Source organism: Nicotiana tomentosiformis, chromosome 8, assembly GCF_000390325.3.
Source record: "Nicotiana tomentosiformis chromosome 8, ASM39032v3, whole genome shotgun sequence".
In the NCBI taxonomy this organism is placed as follows: domain Eukaryota; kingdom Viridiplantae; phylum Streptophyta; class Magnoliopsida; order Solanales; family Solanaceae; genus Nicotiana; species Nicotiana tomentosiformis.
Window position 1 is genome coordinate 38,755,746 of NC_090819.1, and position 14,675 is coordinate 38,770,420.

The following is a 14,675-nucleotide window of genomic DNA, read 5'->3' on the forward strand; positions in this document are numbered from 1 at the left end:
GACATACATATCTTCGCTTCTGAGGTGAATCATAATGATATCGGGAAGGGGCGGCAAGACGTTCTCGCCATAAATAAACTTACCACTTTCGGAATATTCAGTTGAGAATATTCAGAAAGTAGGGGGACTATTTGTAATGGCAAAAAAATAGACTCGCCACGCGACTTATGATATGTTGAAAGGTAGAATAAAAGTCAAAGTGATACAGAAGAATGAAGGTTAGGGAAAGCATGAGTAAAACACCCACATTATCGCTTTACAAAGATACCGTACTTGACAACTGGAAAGGAAGAGATGTGAGTGGGATGGATAATTAAAGACCACGAGGAAGGAAGGTTCATTAATAGTCAAGAATATGGAAAGAACTCGACATAATCCCTGATTGAACGAGAATGACTACTATTACCATAACCGTTAAAAATTATCCAAGTAATGGAAAATCAATGTAACAAATATTAGTAACGGGCGAGAATTAAGTATGGCAAAGCAGTTACATATTATACCCTTATGTATTGATCCGACCGATTATTTTGCATATGGTAGCCTCGTTCCCTTATTTATTTCTTATTCTATGTTTATTTATGGTTATGTGACTTGTCGGGATGGTTGGTTTAGTTCTGGGGATGTTTCGGAATGAATTGGGACACTTAGTCCCAAGGTTGGAAGCTTAAGTTGAAAGTATTAACTGGATGTTGACTTATGTGTAAACGACTTCGGAATAGAGTTTTGATGGTTTCGATAGCTTCGTATGGTGATTTTGGACTTAGGCGTATGTCTGGACTTGGATTCGGAGGCCCGTAGGTCGTTTTGGCTTGAATTAGCAAAAGTTTGGAAGGTTGAGAAGTTTGACCGAGAGTTGACTTTATTGGTACCGGGCTCGGATTTTTGTTTCGGGAGTTGGAGTAGATCCGTTATGTCATTTATGACTTGTGTGAAAAAATTTAGGGCAATCGGAGTTGGTTTAATAGGTTTCGGTATTGGTTTTAGAAGTTAGAAATTCATTAGTTTTGTTAGGCTTGAATTGGGGTGCGATTCGTGTTTATGACATTGTTGGATGTGATTTGAGGCTTCGACTAAGTTCATATCATGTATTAGGACGTGTTGGTATGTTTGGATGGGGTCCCGGGGTCCTCGGGGGTGATTCAGATTGTTATAGGATTGAGTTTTGGACTTAAGGAATTTCGATTGGCTTCAGTTTTGGTGTAACTGCACCTGCGAGGTTTTGGCCACAGGTGCAGAGCCGCAGAAGCGGCCAAAAAGGCATAGATACGGAATTTGGCTGGGCTTGGAATGGGCCACAGATGCGAGGCATTTTCTGCATCTACGAGCCTGCATATGCGTAGAGGTTGCCGCAGAAACGGATTTTGGGCAGGAGAGCTAGAGTCGCAGAAGTGGATTTGTCTCCATAGGTGCGGACGCGCAGGAGCGAAAGCTAAAGCAGAAGCGGTCCTACAGGAGCGATAAGTTGGACCGCAGGTGCGAGAGGTCGGGAGCTTAAGTTATTTATGCAGGTGCAGAAATGTGACCGCAGATGCGGTTACGCAGAAGCGGAATATGGGTCGCAGGTGCGAAATGCCTGGCAGTGTCTTATATTTCGAAGGGTTTCAAGTTTCTCTCATTCTTGAGAGGGATTTCACTATAATTCAATAGGTAAGCAACTTTTGATCACTTTTGCCTATAAATATTGAATACCCATTGATTTTTATACCAAAATTATATGTGTTTGAGGAGAAATTTGGGGGATTTTGGACTATGTATTGGAGAGTAAGATTTGGGAATTTGAGGGTCAATTTGTGGTTGGAATTGGATGATTTTAGTATGGTTGGACTCGTTATTGAATGGGTATTCGGAATTTGTAAATTTTGTCGGGTTCAGAGGCATGAGCCCGGGGTTGACTTTTTTATTTTGCTTAAAGATCTTATCTTTATCGTATGGAATCGATTCCTATAGCTTGTATTGAATATATTAAGTTGTTTGTGACTAGATTCGAGTCGTTCGAAGGACGATTCGCGAGGCAAGGGTTTGTTGGAGCATTGAGTTGCCTACTTTGCGGTAAGTAACACTTCTAAACTTGGAACTGAGGGTATATATCCCTTGAAATTGTGTTATTTGGGTTGTGTTGGGGTGACTCACATGCTAGGTGACGGGCGTGTGGGCGTGCACCGTGGTAATCATGATCTAAGTGGATTCTTATACTATGTTGATATCAAGTCTTGTTTGATCTGTGTAATCCCTACTTGTTAGACTAATTGAACTGCGATTCATGTTAGAAATCATGTTTAGGCTATGTGCTTATCCGGTTGTGATCTAATGAGGTTATTTCTACTATTTTGAGTTTTCTTTTTTAACTGCAATTATGTACTCAGTCATGATCCTTCATTTGCATATCACATCTCAGTCTCTCTTATTATTTATTGTTATATCATATGTTGTTATTGTTTGGGCTGCGTAGTACGAGGTTGTGAGCCTTGAGACTTGAGAGATTGATGATAGAGGTGGGACTGAGAGCCGGATTGTGAGAGTTATTATGAATCGGGTTGCACGTCGCAGTAAGCTTTATTGGATTATTTATTATTGTGGATCGTGCTGCATACTGCGTCAGGCCTTATAGGCTTTATATTAGCTCTTGGGTAGGATCTGCCCCTTCGGAGTCTGACACACCAGCACTGAGCGCAGGCACAGTTATATCTACACGTGCTTTTGTTAGGGGCATTGATGCCAGGCACCCGTACAGTGCTGAGTAATTGTGTGTGTGATGAGTGTGCATTGAGATAGACGGATTGAGTACACTATTTTGGGGTTTTGAAAGGTAATTTGAGGTCGGATTTGAGTAATTCTTGTATAGTTGGTCTCGTTATCGAATGGGTGTTCGAATTTTGTAATTTTGGTCAGGTTCTAAGACACGGGCCTGGGTTGACTTTTTGTTTCTTTGTAAAGATCGCAACTTTATTGTTCGAAATAGTTTTCTATAGTTTATATTATGATATGAAGTTGTTTTGGCTAGATTCGAGTAGTTCGGAGTTGGATAATCAAGGAAAAGGCTCACTAGTGGGTTGAGTTAGCGTGTTTTGAGGTAAGTGTCTTACCTAACTTTGTGTGAGAGATTTACCCCTTAGGAATGGTGTTGGTTTGTGATAATGGTGATATGTAAAGGGTTTCTCATATACTGCTGCTCCTATGACCAGATTGACCCAGAAGGGTGCTCCGTTCAGGTGGACCGAGGAGTGTGAGGAGAGCTTGCAAAATCTCAAGACTGCTTTGACTACAGCCCTAGTGTTGGTGTTGCCTACGGGTTCAAGGTCTTACACTGTGTAGTGTGACACGTCGTGCGTTGGCCTCAACGTGGTATTTATGCAAGATGGTAGGGTGATTGCCTACGTGTCTAGACAGCTGAAGGTGCATGATAAGAATTATCTTGTCCACGACCTTGAGTTAGCAGCTATTGTTCATGCCTTGAAGATTTGGCGGCACTATTTGTACGGTGCCCCTTGTGAGGTCTATACTGACCACCGGAGTCTACAGCATTTGTTCAAACAGAAGGATCTTAACTTGCGGCAGTGTAGATGGTTAGACTTGCTTAAGGACTATGATATCACCATCCTATATCATCCCGAGAAGGCCAATGGGGTGGCCGATGCCTTGAGTCGAAAGGCGTAGAGCTTGAGCAGTTTAGCATATCTACCGGCAGTGCAGAGGCCATTAGCATTGGATTTCAGGCCTTGGCCAACCAGTTTGTTAGGTTGGATATTTCAGACCCGAGTCGAGTTTTGGCTTGTATGGTTTCTCGATCTTCCCTATATGATTGTATCAGATAGCGTCAGTATGACGATGCCTATTTGCTTGTCCTCAAGGACACAGTTCAGCACGGCGATGCCAAGGAGATCACGATTGGGGATGACAGTGTGGTACGAATACAAGGCTGACTATGTGCCCAATGTAGATAGTTTGCGTGAGCTAATTCTTTAGGAGGCCCACAGTTCGCGGTACTCCATTAATCCGGGTGCTGCCAAGATGTATCAGGACTTGAGGCAGCACTATTAGTGGATGAGAATGAAGAAAGACATAGTGGAGTATGTAGCTCGGTGCCTAATTTGTCAGCAGGTGAAGTACGAGCATCAGCGGCCAGGTGGATTGCTTCAGAGGCTAGAGATTCCAGAGTGGAAATGGGAGCGAGTTACTATGGATTTTGTTGTTGGGCTCCCAGGGACTCATAAGAGGTATGATGTAGTATGGGTGATTGTAGATAGGTTGACCAAGTCGGCTCATTTCATTCTAGTGGTGACTACTTATTCTTTAGAGCAGCTGGCTCAGGTCTATATTCGCAAGATTGTCCGACTTCATTGCGTGCCGGTATCCATCATCTCTGACCGGGGTATGCAGTTTATATCGCAATTTTGGAGGTCCATACAGCGTGAGTTGGGCACACGGGTTGAGTTGAGTACAACATTCCACCCTCAAAGGGACGGACAGTCTGAGAGCACTATTCAAATATTGAAGGATATGCTTCGTGCATGTATGATGGAGTTTGGGGGTTCTTGGAATCAATTATTGCCGCTTGCGGATTTTGCCTACAACAACAGCTACCAGTCGAGCATTCAGATGGCTCCGTATGAGGCCTTGTATGGGAGGCAGTGTTGGTAACCAGTGGGTTGGTTTGAGCCATATGAGGCTAGGCTATTGGGTACAGACTTGGTTCCGGACGATTTGGAAATGGTTAAATTGATTTAAGATTGGTTTCGCATAACCCAATCTAGACAGAAGAGTTATGCGGATGGGAAGGTTCGCAACGTTGTATTCATGGTTAGTGAGCAGGTCTTGCTCCGATTTTTTCCCATGAAGGGTGTTATGAGGTTCGGGAAGAAGGGCAAATTGAGCCCTAGGTATATCAGACCTTTTGAGATTCTTAAGAGGGTTGGAGATGTGGCCTACAAGCTTGCACAACCACCTAGTCTAGTTGCAGTTCATCTAGTATTCCTTGTTTATATGCTCCGGAAATATCACGGTGATCCATCTCATATGTTAGACTTTAGCTCAGTCCAGTTAGACAAAGATTTGTCTTATGTTGAGGAGCCCGTGACTATTTTGGACAGGCAGGTCCGAAAGTTGAGGTCGAACATTGCTTCAGTGAAGGTTCAGTGGAGGGGTCAACAAGTCGAGGAGGAGACTTGGGAGGACGAGCATGATATGCATAGCCGCTATCCTCGTCTTTTCACCACTTCAGGTATATCTCTTTTCTCGTTCGAGGAAGAATGTTTGTTTTAAGAAGGGGAGGATGTAATGACCCAGCCGGCCGTTTTGAGTATTTAGCCCTGATCCCCTATTTATTGCCTCATCTATGTTGTATTATGGTTACGTGACTTGCCGGGGGTGTTTGGTTTTGGTTTTGGGTGAGTTTCGGAGTGAAATGGGACATATAGTCCCTAAGTTGGAGCTTTATGTTAGAAGAGTTGACTGTAGTTTGACTTTAGTGCAGATGGCTCCGTAATGGAGTTTTGACAGCTCCAATAGCTCCGTATGGTGATTTTAGACTTAGGAGCGTGTCCGGGTGTTGATTTGGAGGTCTGTAGGTCGTTTCGGCGTAAATTGGCGAAAGCTGAAAAGTTGAAGGTTTGGAAGGTTGAAACGTTTGACCGGGAGTTGACTTTATTGATATTGGGGTCGGATTCCGTTTCTGGAAGTTGGAATAGGTCCGTCATGTTATTTATGACTTGTGTGTAAAATTTTAAGTCAATCGGAGCTGGTTTGGTATGAATCAGCTTTTGTTTTGGAATTCGGAAGTTCATAGTTTCATAGGCTTGAATTAGGTTGTGATTCGTAGAATCGATGTTGTTTGACATGATTTTTGGCCTCGAGTGGGTCCGTCATGTGTTTTGGAACCTGTTGGTATTTTCGGACGGGGTCACGGAGGGCCCCGGGTGTGATTCGGATTGAATCCGGAACAAGTTTGGACCTTGTGTGATTGCTGAAGGTTGATGTGTCTGGTGCAATTGCAGAAGCACATTTTGGGTCGTAGGTATGGCACCGCAAGAGCAACCCCTGAGCCGCCAAAGAGAAAGTGTCCTTGCCCAGCTGGGACCGCAGGTGGGGTCATTTGTCCGCAGAAGCGAACTCGTAGATGCGGAGGTGGACATCGCAGAAGCAGAAATTGGGAAGGCATTGGGCAGGACCGCAAGTGCGGTCATTTTTCTCTGTAGAAGCGAGATCGCAAGTGCGAGCATTTGTCCGTAGAAGCAGAACCTCTGAGCCTAAGTTGGAACCGCACCTGCGATGGATTTTTCGCAGGTGCGGCATCGCAGGTGCGACTCCAAGCCCGCTGAAGCAAGGATCGCTGGGCAGAAAATGGGTTTCGACGATTTGAGTTTCATTTTTATATTTTGGACTTAGAGAGCTCGTTTATGGCAATGTTTCGAGAGTTTTTCAAGGAAATCATTGGGGTAAGTGATTCTAACCCGGATTTGACTATATATCATAAATATATTATTATTTTTATCATCTAATTAGTGATTTGAGTTGGAAATTTGGGGAAAAATTGTGAAGACTTCCTAGACTAAATTTTGTGGTTTTGAAAGGCGATTTGAGGTCGGATTTGAGTAATTCTTGTATAGTTGGACTCGTTATTGAATGGGTGTTCGGATTTTATAATTTTGGTCAGGTTCCGAGATACGAGCCCGGGTTCAAAATAGTTTTCTATAGTTTATATTTATGGTATGAAATTTTTTTGGGTAGATTTGAGCCGTTCGGAGTTGGATAATCGAGGAAAAGGCCTACTAGTTGGTTGAGTTAGCGTGTTTTGAGGTAAGTGTCTTGCCTAACTTTGTGTGGGAGAATTACCCCTTAGGATTGGTGTTGGTTTGTGATAATGGTGATATGTGAAAGCCGTGTACGCAAGGTGACGAGTGTGTACACGGGCTAAATGTGGAAATTTATCGGTTTTAGCTTTGTGGATTATTTTCATGTTGAGTTACCTTAACATGTTATATTCATCATCATTAGGCTATCTTCACTTGCTCTACTTGTCTTATCTCTTATTTGTTAATTGCCCAGCATGTTTAGTTGAAGTTGTTAGTTTCTCTATTCCTTATTCTTTATTTAACCGTGAATTCTTTACCTGAAGTTGTTATTCTTGGAATATCTTATTGTTGAAACTGTTATTGAGTTATAAAGGTCGTGATTCATATTGAGGCAAAGTGCTAAGTTGTGAAATACTATTCTGTTGAGTTATTCACTTCCGGTTGTTATTATTGAGACTCTTGTGTACATTATGGTTGAGCCACGGGCTATTTATTATAAAAATAGGCACTTGAGGTGTGAATTTGTGATACGTTGTGATATTGATACGTATCCGGTGGTATAAGGTTTTGGGGTTGAAACGCATACGGTGAGATAAGGTAGGCTTGAGCGTGTTGCTAGTAGGGGAACTACTTGAAGTCATGCGGTGTGATAAGGTGGGCTAAAACGCGGGAAGCTATTTCGGAAAAATAATTTTCAAAACTAAATGCAAGGCTCCCGTGGTGATATAAGGAAATATTGAGACTTGTTTGTGATTGAGACTACGAGGCGGTACCTCGGTAGTGGCCCTTGTTGATACTTCTCTATTACTTCACTTGCGTTTGGCTGTTTTGTTCCCTTGTCATAACATTTCTTGTTTTCTTCTGTGATGCATTATTTGCCTTAGTTCAGTGTAGCTATTCTTGGTGTATGTCTTTAATTGTCTCATTTCTAATATTATCATTAGTTCACTGTTATACACTTGTTCAGTTTCTTATTTATTCCAGTAGGGCCTTGACCTGACCTCGTCACTAGTCTACCGAGGTTAGGCTTGATACATGCTAGGTATCGTTGTTGTGTACTCATGCTATGCTTCTACACATCTTTTTGTGCAGATCTAGGTACCTCATACCAGTCTAGGCACTAGCGAGAGCTCAGCTTTGGAGACTTCAAGGTATACCTGCTGGCGTCCGCAAGTCTCGGAGTCCCCTCTACCTAGATTACTTTATTTCCTTATCCTTTTATAGATATTGATGTATAGAGATATTCTATATCACTTCATAGAGCTTGTGACTTGTATCCGCCGGGGTTTGGGAAGTTGTAAATGCTGAGTTGCTGAGTTTATTTTATATTAATTATTGAGTTATGGAGGCTTTAATTATTATTTCAGTTATTTCTGCATGAATGTTAGGCTTACCTAGTCTTAGAGACTAGGTGTTATCACGGCATTCTACGGAGAAAAATTGGGGCCGTGACATAAATCATGGTATAGTTTGTTAGAGTACGTTAAATTGTATATCCAATATTCTTGGTATATCAATTTGCTGTTGAATCGTGGTACTCTTAATATTTTTAGTATACTATATATTGGTATACCATAATTAGTATTATACCAAATTTTAATATTCACCTATTTAACTAGAAAGAATTAAAAAAAAGGTAAAAATGAGTGACAAATATCATTTTAAAAGAGCCTTAAGAGTGACACTGTAACTATCGATAACTTAATCGATTAATAATTGTGTAGAAAGTATTTCAATACTAATTTTAGGACTAGGTTATTTATCTAGAAAGAACAAAACCAAATCTAAAAGTGGAATAAAGTGATAAAAATATTAACGGAGAAATTTTACTGAAAAAATTAATTGAAAAAACTACGATAAAAAATAAGAATTATAAGGGGAAAACGTGACAAATGTTTTGAACGAAAAATTTCTTAGAAAATTACAAAAAAATAATATGCACAAATATCAAAATAAAAAATTAAAATAAGAAAAAGAGTAACATGTAACTCTCGGTAATCATAATTGATTACTAATTGTGTACAAAGTATCTCAATACATATTTTAAGACTCGATTATTTATTTCAATAAATAAATAAAAACAAAAGTGAAAGAAAGTGATCATAATTTTTGGCGGAAGAATCTTAGTGAAAAATAACAGAAAAAATTAAGATGAAAGTTAATAATGAAAAGAAAAAAATGTGACAAAATGTTTTGGAGGGAAAGATTTTAGTGGAAAGAATAAAATAAGATAAAAAAATAGAAAAAAATAAAAAATCTAGATAAAAAATAAAGTAAAAAAGAGTGAGGAGGTTACTACTAGAAAGAGTAAAAAAAAAAGAATAAAAAGATAAAAAGAGAAAATAACTACAAAAAAATGAATGAGAGTGCATAAGTTTTTAAAAAGAAAACAAAAAAGTGAAAAAAATAACAACAAAATACGAAAATAATAAAAAAAAAGTAAAAAAGAAAAAAAAACCTGAAAAAAAAATAAAGAAAAGAAGGAGAAGGGCCTTTGTAAAGCCTAGCCCCTATGCATAAAAAATAGGGGGCAACCTGGTCTTAAAATTTTCGAAAGGGACACGTTGTCTTTTTTCAGAAAGTGTAGCACTTTGGTCATTAAGTCTTTAAAATGAGCTTTAAGTGTCATTCTCTCTAAAATTTACTTTTATTCAGCTAATCCAAACAGACTCTTTTGTTATTTTGAGATATTTAGATGTGAAATACTTCAGCTCATTTCTTTTGCTAACCTTTTTTCTTTTGTTTCGGTTTTTTTAAAGACAAGACCACCAAGGATTTGGTGGGAATATCGGAGCTCTACTCTTTATCAGATATCTAGACTTTCGAGCCCTTGAAAAGAAAAAAAGTTACTAGAAGGGAACATTTATCTTTTAAATGGGACTTATGCGAAGCAAATTCGGATTAGCCGGGGTCCCAAAACAAGTTCCGAACAACGGGTAAAAAACAAAAAAAAAGTTAGTTAAAAAAAGGGAAGAAAACAAGAAAACAGCAATGACGGGTTGGTGAGATCTCCTACAACGAAAATTTTAAGTCTACATTTACTGCTGGGATAGATATGCACTTGATGAAGAGGGTCAGACACAATGACCAAGTTTCTGATGGGAAATTTTGAATTATATATTCCACATTTTCTCTGAGTAAATGTAGACTTGAAACTGCTCTGGTTGGAAATGGATGTGCGTGCGCTATAGTACCATTTGGAACTGCATAACACACAAGTTTTCACTCACACAGGGCAAAGGTATTTATATCATTATCACCTTTGAATAGTCACTTTTGAGAATTATTGAAGATATGTCCGACAATATACTAATGAGTTAACTTAATCAAAGCTTACTGGCATGTATAGAAAGAAGTATGTTACATGTGTGACAATTCTTCATTCCTTTGCCTCAGCAGCTTGCTGACACAACACAACTGTAAGAGTCACAAGAGAAGCATAAAGAGAAGTGGGCATCTTCTGAACCACCTTTCCAACACCAGGGACTCCCTCCGTTGACCTCTTCGTTAGCAGAGCGACAGTTGGTGCTACTGCCAACGCAATGATTAGTCCCTGACTCACCAATTTAAAAGTATCCTTTGTTAATTTTCTAATAAATTTGACAAATTCTTTTCGGTCCAGTTCTCCATCAAGGTTGATATCGCACTCCTGTGAATGACAAGTATGAAACACTACTGTTAAGACTTTGTTAAGACTATAATCGAATCAATAGATCAGGACAACCACCTAAATCACATTTTCTTTGGGAAATAGGAAGGAAAAGGGAAGGGAAACTGGGATTTGTCATACAACTTTATCTCAAGGGATCTGCATGAAATAACTTTCCTTCCTCTTTCTTTTAACAACCAAAACAAGAAAGCAAAATTTTCTTCCTTACCCTTTTTCCAAACAACTTTGAAGGAAGCAGGAAGAAGTAAAGTTTCCAAAAAAGCATATACACATGCTTGCATTCCATATTAGCTTTATAATACACGATAAAACTTAGAACCAACGATAAATACTTGGCAATGTTTAGAGTGTTGTGCTGAATACCCAGGGTCCGGAAAAAATCAATTATTTTACAAGCATTTAGAATGATTTAAGTATTAACATCAAATCTGGAGAAGAAAAAAAATGGATTATCAGTTACTTTAAAGTACAATCCCATCTCTCATCAATATAGGAGTTGAATCAATTTTTATTGGGATATCTTTCTCTTCCAAAATTTACATTTGAAATTTAATAAAGCTAAACGATGTTTTATAAAGGCTCAAAGTAAATAAGTACTATTTTTCTAAGATGGAATGTTGAATGAACCCTTTTTAGAACTAATATCCATCATTACGGCAATACTTCAAAGTGTGATTAGAATAGTTTAGGCACATCACAATCAAATCGACCTAACTGAACATCAGAAGTAGAAGACTGGTCTATCAGCTGACTGAGACATACCTGTATCAGGGCTCTAACTTCATCTTTTGTAGGAGGATCAAAATGAGGTCCGGGCAAACGTTTATTAATATCACTGAAATAACATAAGTGATTAAAAAAATCAAGTGTAGCACCTTCCAAGTTATAAACAATTAACAAACCTCTATAATGTTCTGTAGAAGGTAAGTGAGGAACAGAGCAATCTTACTTGTAGACAAGTAATACAGCAATATAGAGGTCTTCAAACTTCAGATTTGCTCTTCCTGATTCATTTTTGAAATGGTCAAAGACCTTGTCTGTTATTTTTCGTATTTTTGTCTCTCTCCACTGCTTACCTGCATGAGGTAAATAGGTTTGCATTGTCTTAACATAGTTAGGTAAGCTCCATGCCAATATGACCAGCCTAACTGCAGAATCGGTTGCTGATATAGGTCTATTTAGCGCTGCACATGAGTTACTGGATAATTTATTTATCTCCGTTCGTCACATTGCTGATAAATTCTCTAATATATGGCACAAGGGGAGTATCTTTTAAGGCCTCTTTCCTAAATTGGAGAGTATTCAAAATAAAATTCCACTTGATGATATTATTCTAGATTTAGACAAAACATTGTGTCCAAATGCACTTGTTGCTCTGCTGCCAAGATTGAGACTACAAAGCATGTTTTCATGGAAAGCTAGTATGCTACCAGAATATGGTCTTACTTTAACAGGGCAATGGTATTCAAACTGGAAATCAATGTTGTCAAAGGCGAAAAGCTTTAAAAAGCGGTCAAGTCTATCGGAGCTTTAAGCATAAAGCGCAAATAAAGTGTGGGCTTTAGTTAAAAAAGGCGCAACGAAGAAAAAAATAAAAATATATATGTAATGCAAGAAAGCAGTGACAATTTCATTCATAATGATTTCCTCAACGATTAATATAGCTTTTTGCCAATCATATTTATTGTTTTGTACCGCTTTATTTATTCAAAATAGACCTTATAGGCACTGAGGCGCACACCCCAATGCCTTGCCTACACTGAAACGCAGCCTAAGTGAGGCAAAGCGCATACCCTGAGCTTTTTTGAGTTTCAGTGCTTAAGCGCGCCTCAAATGAGCCTTTGACAACACTGCTGGAAATCACTCAAAAGACTCTCTTTTGAAGATTCTTCCTTCATTTACTATCTGGAAAGCTATCAATGACGTTGTTTTTAATCTGAAGATCACCATTCCCTCGAGTCAACTTGAGCACTAGTTGGAAGGACCTATATGAGAAGGCTGACAGTTTTAAACCAAGGATCACTTGTAATCCAGTCTACTGGAATAAGCCACAAATAAATTATGTAAAGCGATGGCAGTTCTATGACTAATGATCACAAAAGAGGTGCTGGAGTATTTCTAAGGAATCACTTAGGCAACATGATCTCATGGCCTTTTCAGTTTCTATGACTACTGAACTAACAACATAGCTGAAGCCTTCTTCCTTGTTTGTTTTTTCATTTTTGTATTGGGGGTTAGGTTTTATGTTCCCCTCCATTGTAATCCCTTTTGATTAATAAACAACTGGTTGAGTGGATTAAAGTTTAAAATAAGTAATTTTACTTTTAACAGCAAGTGCATGCACATGGCTAACTACTGAAGAAAAGCAATCACATAACTATTCAAAACATAAAGTAAAAGGAGAGAATGACCACATTCGTAAAAGATGTATAATGACTGTTAAAGACAACTGAAAAGGGTAAAATATACTTTTCGAGAATAAGTTGCTCATGAAATGATAAGATCACAAATTCGACTAGAAGTGAATATAGTAGTAGCTTGAAACTTTCTAGATTGATAATTTGATATCATAAATTACGATAAAGTTCTATAATGCTCCAGGACAGGATATCTTTGATTCTTAACGTAGTCCCACATAACATATAAAAATGAGGAAAATTACTTTCCGAGATTAGAATAGTGGCACTCCGAAATCCTTTAAAAAAAGAAAAGAGTCTGACTCAGAAATTACATAAGAAACTATCATAGCTACTATTGTTTCCCAAAGCCATTTACATATCCTTCTCAAAGGTCTAATATATGTATCGTCTATATATTGAATCTTCACAAAGTAATTACAAGTAAATATCTATAGCATTAATTGGTAATTTCATATAAATGGTGGACTATAATAAGTTATAAAATCTTTGCATTGTCAGTATGTAGCTTAAATCCAATAATTAATAGTACTATTGAATTTCCGATTCAAAGTAAAAAAAGTCAACGCTTTCCAACCGCACAGTAAACTCAACCTGTTGACTTCATCATATTCCGCAACAATTGAGAAATCCTAAAAACTAGAAGCAATTAGCCTAGTTGGCTGGAAATCAAGAAAAACCTGTTTTTTGATGTTTTAGCAGGTTAAAAGTATTGGATCAGTAAAAAAGTACTCTCCAATACAACCTAGATTAATCTTTAAGACATCAACCTTTTACCCTTTATATCACCAAACTTTTGCAGCTTGAATTAATTACACAACAAATTCTCTAATATAATCCCCCATCTAGTCACTGTTAGAAGGGAGTAATAACCAAACCAAGAAATGGATCCAAAGAAACATGAATATAGATGAATATTTCATGTTAAGAAAATTGAAGTTGAGATGGTTACCTTGGAATTTTTGAAGAATCTGTCCCATGGGTTTGAACTTTTGAAGAAGACTAATGGAAGCTTGCAACAGTAGTGTGATTTTGGTCAACTTGCACAGGGAATAGATACTCCAGAATCCCAGATCCGCATCACGTGAGATCTTTTGTTAGATATCATTGGTGATTTGAAATAAAATAAGTAATTATTTGTAGTAGTCGAAATTTTGGGTCATTCACTTTAATAATTCTAACTCTTTAATCAATGGTTACGTTTTTCCCCATTTAACCATTTTAGATTGAAATGTTAGAGGTAAGGTTATCCCAAGTGAGAATCTTATCACCCCAATATATGCTCTTGGCGATGAATTTAGAGATTACGAGGACTTGTACGACAGACCAAGGATCAAATGGGGGGCTTGACTACGGCTAGAGCTCCTGAAATGGGAGAGAAGTTGTTGGAGATGGGGTCTAGGGGAGTAGCGGTGAGGCTAACAGCATTTGGGTTAGGACAGCTGGTTGTATTCGAGGAGGTTGAAAGAGCTATACGTAAGATGAGCAGGAGAAGAGCATTCGAGTCGGACGAGATCCCAGTTGAATTCTGGAAAACCATGGGTAGGGAAAATTTGGAGTGTCTTACTAGGTTATTTAATGTCATTTTTAGGACGACGAAGATGCCCGAAGAATGAAGACGGAGTACGATGGTCCATTATACAAGAACAAAGGCGATATTCAAAATTGCAACAATTATATGGGTATTAAGCTGTTAAGCTATACTATGAAAATTTGGAAGAGGCTACTAAAGATGAGGGTGAGGAAAGGTGTATCTATTTTTGAGAACCAGTTCGGATACATTATCGAGACGATCGA

At 38.5% G+C, this 14,675-nt stretch overlaps 1 protein-coding gene across 1 annotated transcript; it reads right to left on the reverse strand.

Annotated features, from left to right (window-relative positions):
* Positions 1-10,010: 10,010 nt before the first annotated feature.
* On the reverse strand, positions 10,011-14,293 carry LOC104086533 (uncharacterized). The gene is made up of 4 exons (XM_009590826.4): positions 13,831-14,293; positions 11,411-11,537; positions 11,224-11,296; positions 10,011-10,440 (listed from the first exon to the last, which is right to left on the reverse strand). The coding sequence occupies exons 1-4, from the start codon at positions 13,856-13,858 to the stop codon at positions 10,171-10,173; spliced, it is 498 nt and encodes a 165-aa protein (XP_009589121.1). The 5' UTR covers positions 13,859-14,293; the 3' UTR covers positions 10,011-10,170.
* Positions 14,294-14,675: the final 382 nt, after the last annotated feature.

Bases quoted from the DNA above. Each gene is read 5' to 3' on its own strand.
- LOC104086533 (XM_009590826.4), bottom strand. From the start codon at position 13,858: ATGGGACAGATTCTTCAAAAATTCCAAG. The intron at 11,538-13,830 runs GTAACCATCTCA...TACCTCATGCAG, and splicing joins GATTCTTCAAAAATTCCAAG to GTAAGCAGTGGAGAGAGACA. The intron at 10,441-11,223 runs GTATGTCTCAGT...TGTCATTCACAG, and splicing joins AAGTTAGAGCCCTGATACAG to GAGTGCGATATCAACCTTGA.